Below are 7,500 nucleotides of genomic sequence, written 5' to 3'. Positions count from 1 at the left end.
ACGGGGAGGTGAAGGTAGCGGTTTGGCGGAAGTAAAATGTTGGGAGACTGCCTTATAAGAGCACCGACGTCCGCCGACTTTGGCCTTCGAGTCGTCTGACCTCAAGGCTGGACTGGATGTGAGCGTCGTGTGCCATATGGCGCTATCGCGGTGAACTGTGGGGTATTTTACGTGAGACTGAAGGGAACCAAGCTTTGGTTCTTCACTTTCGCGTCTTCGTAACCCTATTCCTTTCTCTCCCCCCCCCCCCCCCCCATCCTTTCCTCTTCGACGTGATGAAGAAATTGATCACCAAAAAGGGACCTTCACTCTCCCTCTCCTTTCTGAGAAGAGAAGTTTGATAGTTCTGTCGTTTAATGGCTACAATGAGAAGAGAGGCTATATACTCCCATTTTCTGTTTGCAGTGTTGGTAGTTGTCATGCTATGTCTAAAGTCAGTGTTCTGTGAGCTTTGTAGTGCAATGGTAGCGCAAGCGTTCTTGTCTAGCAATCTTGCTGACCTGCGGTCAAATCTCGAATCAGTGGATGGTATCCCCGGCCATTTCTTGCACACGCGGGTAATTTAGAAGGAAAATTAAAATCGAAACACCATTGCAACAAATGGAATTAGACTAGATTATTAATTGTTATATTCTGCCTCCTCTACCCCTTTTCCTTCCTCACACGACTCAACCTCAATACCCTCCATGGTCATGCACGACGATGCTCATATGTGATATGGGGGTCCAGGGCAACCGTTGACCCAGTGATGTCAAAACAAGGAAGTGTTTATAGAGGTTTGTTGTTCTGCATCACCGTGCTGTTCGTCCGCCTCCCATTGAGCTAGCGTCTCTCCCGCTGCATTGTTTTTGTGTGCGGTGCTATTGCCGGCCTCTCATCACCACGCTCCTTACATCTTTTGTGTGTCTATCCTCGCCCGAAAATGGAGGAAGTGACTGCGTGCTGATGACAAGCCACTGCCATTTTCTCTATTTTTTCTAGCAGGAGAACTATAGGTAATAATGACCGTTTTTATATTCCTATAGCCTAATTTATGAATATATTAGGTACAAATGTATGTGAACACGTTAGATAGCTAGCTTGTGCTTGTTAGATAGAGATATTGTGCGGTCAGTTTTTAGATTCCATGTTCTTCCCTATTCAGTGCCTAATATACTTATAATTGATGTTGAAGATAGTTTTTTTATTATCTGTAGACCTGGAAAGAATCAAATACAGCAAAATTTCACGAACGACATTAGTTTTGATGAATGTAAGTCTAGGAAGGCTTAGAATGACCATAATGGGTCCCTTGCCCTTGTGTGGGAATTCCTTCCTATTAGGGGTCGCCTTTATTAATGGCCCCATCACTTAAAATTTTATTTTAGTCGTTTTAGGACCTCTGCGGTGCTGCTGCAGGGGATAGTAGCATTTTTTCCGTTGATTTTTGAGCAGCCTTTAATATTGTATTTCTCCTTTTCGATTTCCCAACCAGCATTTTATGTTGTCTCCCCTTTATCCTCCGTTTCTACTTTTCTCTTCCATCAACCCTCTTCCCCTTACCATTTCGCTCTTTATTTACAGTCCTCAACACTGTATGAGAGTGACAGATCAACGTCTGACATCTTGCACTTTGTTGTGATGTACGTGTACGTGTCCATGAACGTAGGCTGACCTCTCTTTTCAGTTACTGGTTCTATGTTTGCTTTACCCGATACTTATGACCTGAAAAATAGTTGACCAATGAAAGACTTCTGGTATAGTCATGAATATACGAATATAGACATTGATAGGAAGAGCAATGTAAGTACGGCATCAAAGAATTTGGATAGAATAAGCATGTAATGAAAATGATGAGCAATAATAGTAGTGGTTGAAGTGATGAGAAAAAGGGAAAGGGTAAGAGAGAGGGAGGGTGTGAGGTTGGGGGAGATCGTGGTGGTTGAAGAGGGGATGTGTTGGCGCGGATCCCAGGAGGTCATGTATATGTGTAGCCACGGTAACAAGTACATCCCTCCTCCTCCTTCGTTGTTGTTATTCATCTCCTGTTTCCCGTTCTCTCCCCTCCTTCTCTCCTCTCCTCTCCTCTCCTCTCCTCTCCTCTCCTCTCCTCTCCTCTCCTCTCCTCTCCTCTCCTCTCCTCTCCTCTCCTCTCCTCTCCTCTCCTCTCCTTCCCTCCCCTCCCATCCTCCCCTCCCATCCTCCCCTCCCATCCTCCCCTCCCCTCCCCTCCCCTCCCCTCCTCCTCCCCGTTCCCTCTCCCCCCTTTTCTCCATTTCTCCATTTTCCTTCGTTTTGTCCCCTATAACCTTAGACACTTCGCCCAAGGTCTGTGGCGTCGGTGAAGGTTGATGTTATCCGCATACGCAAAGACAGCGGCGACCATACAGATTGCCAAGTCATAATCTTTCTGTTCATTTAGGATTTGCAGCGTGAAAAAATCGAACCGCAAAAGGATGTAGTTATATTTGGTTTACTCTGTTATGATGTACGAAATTCCAAATCCCATTGTTGCTTTTGTTAATATGAATCCTATCTACACAGCTGATTCAGTAGAAAATGGCTGACGATGGGACTGTCAAGCGTTTCGTCAGCTGATTTTCGCCTCGCTAGGGGGCTGCGGAACTCGCTTTGTGTAGCGGTTCTAATGGACTGGTAATTATTGGGATTTTTAACTATTCCGCCCGGGCTGTGTGCAGTGGAATTGCCTCTTATTTAGTTTTCATTATAGTTTATCTATAACCCCTTTCGGAAGAACATTTCTCCGAGGAATGTTAGTTCTAAAGGATCAGTGAAAGTGCTGCGAAGTATCTTTTATTAACATATTGCAGTGTAATAGTCTAAAGCGACTGAGCCCCTGCCTTATGTAACCCAAATGTGTAGCGGATGCTTCGTGTATTTGGGGTTTTTAAGTGTAAAGTTGTTTTCCTAGCCCAAGTTTGCGCGGCATATGTTGTGAAGTTGTTTTGGACTCACGCCAGGACTTTTTCTTTTATTTTTCTTTTGTTGTATATTTTATTTTGGTGTGTGTACGAACTAATAAAATGGGTAGTTAAGTGGGTTCCGAAACGTTGAGCGTCTGATCTTTTCTTATTATTATTACTCTATAGTTCTTGCGTTCATGTATTTTTATCCTCAAATTTTATGATTACCTATTTTTACTTGCAGTATCCAAGAGTTATTTCCGATATGTTTCCACGTTAATTGATACAAATATCTCGTTCGTATTAGAATGTGACCCTTATTGTGTACGAGACGCCAAGAATGCAGCGTGAGCTTCATACTCAAACCAAATTATCAGGTTAGAAAACTTTTCTCCAACAGTGCTTCCTTCCCCATTATTGTCTCTTTAATTATCTTTGTTATTGCATCATTGGGTTCTCCAAATGGCAAGCTGTATACAAAGACCAGCTTCTCTGGATAAAACCTCACTCACTCCCTCGCCAGCAGCTCTTCCGCCACAGTTTTTTTTCCGCATTCACAAACCTTTATTACACCATCGGTTTCTCAAGAGACAAATTTCGCAGGATTGAACCTCCCCTGCTTCAACACCGCTTTCCTTGCTGTTATCATCTTCCCAAATCGTTATTACACCTTCGGCTCATTTCGATGTCGCTGTTGCCAAGACGTCGGCAGTAAGCTTTATAAACAGACCAATCTCTCAGGATGAAATATCCAACCCCCGCCCCTGCTTCCTCTCCAACACCGACTCTATTTCCCCGCCTTCTCGAATCCTCTATTATTACACTATGGAATTCGAAGTTCCCCCTCCTCCATCCCTCTCTTCCTCCCATCGGCACTCTCCTCGACGTGAAAAGAGGAAGGGGGGAGGGCTGTGATGAGATCTTTACTCAATTGCTCTGTTTATATGGCACTCGAGGGCGAGGGTGACTTGCACAACCCTGGCAGTGTGTGATTAGATTGACTGGTTGGTTAAGTAGGGGGAGTTTGTCTTTTATCACCTTGGCTTATCTTGATAGCACCCCCACGAGCCAGCTCCCGTTGGACGAGGGGAGAGAGGTTAGAGATGGAGGAAATGGAGAGTAATATGCTGCTTATAAATATCTAATAGATGTCGAATGCGTGCGTATTGATTATTGACTTCCCCCTGGAAATCGACGGATGAATATTCATATGTACAAGTGCGAATCTTATTTTTAGCCACCTTAGCGGTGTTAAAGTGTTCTCATGTGAAGATTTCGTTCGCTGGAGACAAGGGGTTTGAAGACGGATTTTCAAAAATTATTATATATTCTGTGGCGATGTTTACCATTCTTTTCACTTTTGCTTTTGTTTTTACTCGGTCATTTTGCTCTCATTTTAACATTTACGCCCTTTTTTCTCCCACCCTTCCTTTCCCATTGTCCCAACAATTAAATATTTTTCCCAATGTTTATTTCCCTGTCCTCATCCCCCTGCCCTTCGTTTGTCCTCCCTCTCCTCTCCCTCGCCTCTCCCTCTCACCTCCGCTTTCCTCCTCTCCCTCCGCTCGTCTGTTTGTTGTTGACGGTTAATTAAGTTCTCCGGTTAGCTCAAGTTATTTGTGTTAATATTTTATTGAAGTTCATCACTCTGTGACTACGGTGCTCGTCGTAATTTACTTTGCTATCCCTTGAGTAAGCTAAGTTGTCTGTTTTTGCACTAGCATGAAATGAGAAGTTAATAATATCAAAAGGAAGGGTTATCGCACAAGGAAGAAGAGAGGGTAGAGGGAGACGGAGGGTAATTAACAGAGTGGGAGATACAGAGATAGAGGAGGGGAGAAGGAAGAGCCGTACCTTCAATGCAAGCTGGTGATTGTAGACTGAGGGAAAGTTTTCATCACGCACTCCTCCGGGCTATATGCTGACCCACCACCACCGAACCAGCCCGGCGCTCCCCCTCCTCCCTCCCTCCCTCCCTCCCTCCTCCTCCTCCTCCTCCTCCTCCTCCTCCTCCTCCTCCTCCTCCTCCTCCTCCTCCCTCTTCCTCCTCCTCCTCCTCCTCCCTCTTCCTCCTCCTCCTCCTCCTCCTCCCTCTTCCTCCTCCTCATCATCATCCTCATCCTCATCATCCTTCTCATCCTTCTCATCATCATCCTTCTTCTCATCATCCTTCTTCTCATCATCATCATCCTTATCATCAATATCATCATCATCCTTCTCATCCTCATCATCATCCTTCTCCTCTTTCCCTTACATCTCTTCTTTCTCCCACTACCCTTTCACCCCTGTCTCCGTCGCCACAGCGCTCTCCGTCTTCACCCCTTCAACCATCAAATCCAGCTTATCAGGAACGTGCTATTCGACAACAACTATTGTAGGCGTTAAAATCAAGTTAAAATTTTCCAATGTGCTGTGCGTAATAGTGCTAGTAGGAGTGACTCTCTCTCTCTCTCTCTCTCTCTCTCTCTCTCTCCCCTTTCTCTCTCTCTCTCTCTCCCCTTTCTCTCTCTCTCTCTCTCCCCTTTCTCTCTCTCTCTCTCTCCCCTTTCTCTCTCTCTCTCTCTCTCCTTTCTCTCTCTCTCTCTCTCTCCCCTTTCTCTCTCCCCTTTCTCTCTCCCCTTTCTCTCTCTCTCTCTCTCTCTCTCTCTCTCTCTCTCTCTCTCTCTCTCTCTCTCTCTCTCTCTCTCTCTCTCTCTCTCTCTCTCTCTCTCTCTCTCTCCCCTTTCTCTCTCTCTCTCTCTCCCCTTTCTCTCTCTCTCTCTCTCTCCCCTTTCTCTCTCTCTCTCTCTCTCTCTCTCTCTCTCTCTCTCTCCCTCCCTCCCTCCCTCCCTCCCTCCCTCCCTCTCTCCCTCCCTCCCTTCCTCCCTCTCTCAATCTTTAACTCCAGTCTCTCTTTCTCGCACCATCTTTCCTGGTCGTTTTCCTTGTCCTCCCGTCCCTCCCCCTCTATCTATAACTTTCCCCGTCATTTGATATTATCTATTGCATGCACGATTACTAATCTATGCGCCCTGTATGTATGTGCGTGCCTGTGTAGTGGTGCCCAACTTGTATCTTCTTATAGCGGGGTAATGCCTAATATGAACAGATTACAGAGCACCAGTTAGAATATTGTAAAATTTCGGTGCGGACACAGTATAGTTGCCGTGTTTGTCCGATAATCAAGGAGCATAAGATGTGATATACAACGCTTATTTTACCCGGCAACCAGTTCTGGCAAGAGTGAGGAGCTTGTGAACGTGTATGTGAAGGGTATGGAGAAGTCGATGTAGCATCACCGTTGGACTGATCTTTGCACGAGCGGAGTAGGCGACGAGATTTAGGGAGTTGTATTGAGGGTGTAAAGCCTAGAGGCGTGAGTAGCACTTTTTTCGGTTTCGGCTTCCTCGATGTTTTTTTTTTTTTTTTTTTTTTTTTTTTTTTTTTTTTTTTTTTTTTAATCTTGAATGTGGATTTTCTTTAATATCTCCATAGTGTATCTTCAATATTAATGTTATCCCTTAGACAGAATATTAGGATAGTAAAAATACCAGTTTTATGTATAGGACCTGATTCATGTAGGCACTCACCACTGTTTTCATGATCAGACTTGGTAGGAATCGCATGTCGCTTGACTAGATTACACCAGGGTCAGTATCTTGCCATGACTAACCAATAGGCATGCCGTTCATTTACTGAGCAGCGGCTTTTCTATTGTCAGAGTAGTAGTTTCATATACCTTTGTAGTCAGACAGTATGGAGTCTTCTACGACCTGTGCGATATTATCTTCAAACCCCAGCCACGTTGTTGGCCACGTGACTCACAGCAGCCCGCCTTCTGAGCTCTTCTATTGAGTAATATCATTGTGACGTCACTTGGCGCTGGCCAATCAGTGTGGTTCATAGTGACGTCATCGGACGCGCACCAGTCAGAGGGGTTCTGGACGTCATACCTCGTGGTCCACCACGCTGTGAGAACACTAGTAACGTGAATGGCTGGACAGTATTTTTAAACAACTATGAAAAACAAACATATTTTTAGGGTTAGGAACTATTAAAAGGAAGAATGTGAATGCTTTACTAGAGAATAATAGTGTAAAATATGCGACGTTTATGGCCATGGGAATACACTTGGAGTAAAGGTAATACAGACTAGGTCACAACTAATTTGCGTGTTTGCATTGTAAACAGTTGGAAAAAGGGCGCAGTGACGCGGTATCATTGGTAAAGGCGACGCGAGGGTCGAACCGGTATTGGTTCAAGGTCATTCACCCATCTTAAGAATTTTTGCGTTCTTTAAAGTTTGGGCACATCATTTATTACTACATCTGGCGCGATATTAGATTTTCTCTGGGCGCACGGGGTGTTCGCTTATATTTTGCAGTTATACGCATACTGATTGGCAAATACTGCAAGGCCGATTATGATATTGTGACTTTGACATAATCATACTCTCATGTCATTGGATAAAATTAGGATATTAAATTGGAAAAGTGCAAGTATGAGTTTAATTATTTGAGATACTAATGTTCTTATTTTTGTTTACAGGCACGAACATATCGACAGGCGAAGAGGTTGCTATAAAGCTAGAATGCATCAAAACAAAACATCCTCAGTT

The 7,500-nt window shown here is 44.4% G+C and overlaps 1 protein-coding gene across 5 annotated transcripts in view; it reads left to right on the top strand.

The window, feature by feature from the left end:
* The window catches only part of dco (discs overgrown), a 108,798-nt gene that overhangs the window by 28,319 nt on the left and 72,979 nt on the right, over positions 1-7,500 (top strand). For 4 of the 5 annotated variants that reach the window (XM_070140892.1, XM_070140893.1, XM_027369467.2 and 1 more), the window contains exon 3: positions 7,431-7,500. This exon is cut by the window's right edge and continues 25 nt beyond it. In XM_070140892.1, coding sequence (XP_069996993.1) covers positions 7,431-7,500 — 70 coding nt within the window. Of the gene's footprint in view, positions 1-3,228; positions 3,281-7,430 lie in introns of those variants that run through there. The other variant, XM_070140894.1, reaches the window with a different exon arrangement.

Source organism: Penaeus vannamei, chromosome 27 (assembly GCF_042767895.1).
Source record: "Penaeus vannamei isolate JL-2024 chromosome 27, ASM4276789v1, whole genome shotgun sequence".
In the NCBI taxonomy this organism is placed as follows: domain Eukaryota; kingdom Metazoa; phylum Arthropoda; class Malacostraca; order Decapoda; family Penaeidae; genus Penaeus; species Penaeus vannamei.
The sequence above is the reverse complement of the archived record's forward strand: the minus strand, read 5'-3'. Positions and strand labels throughout refer to the sequence as shown.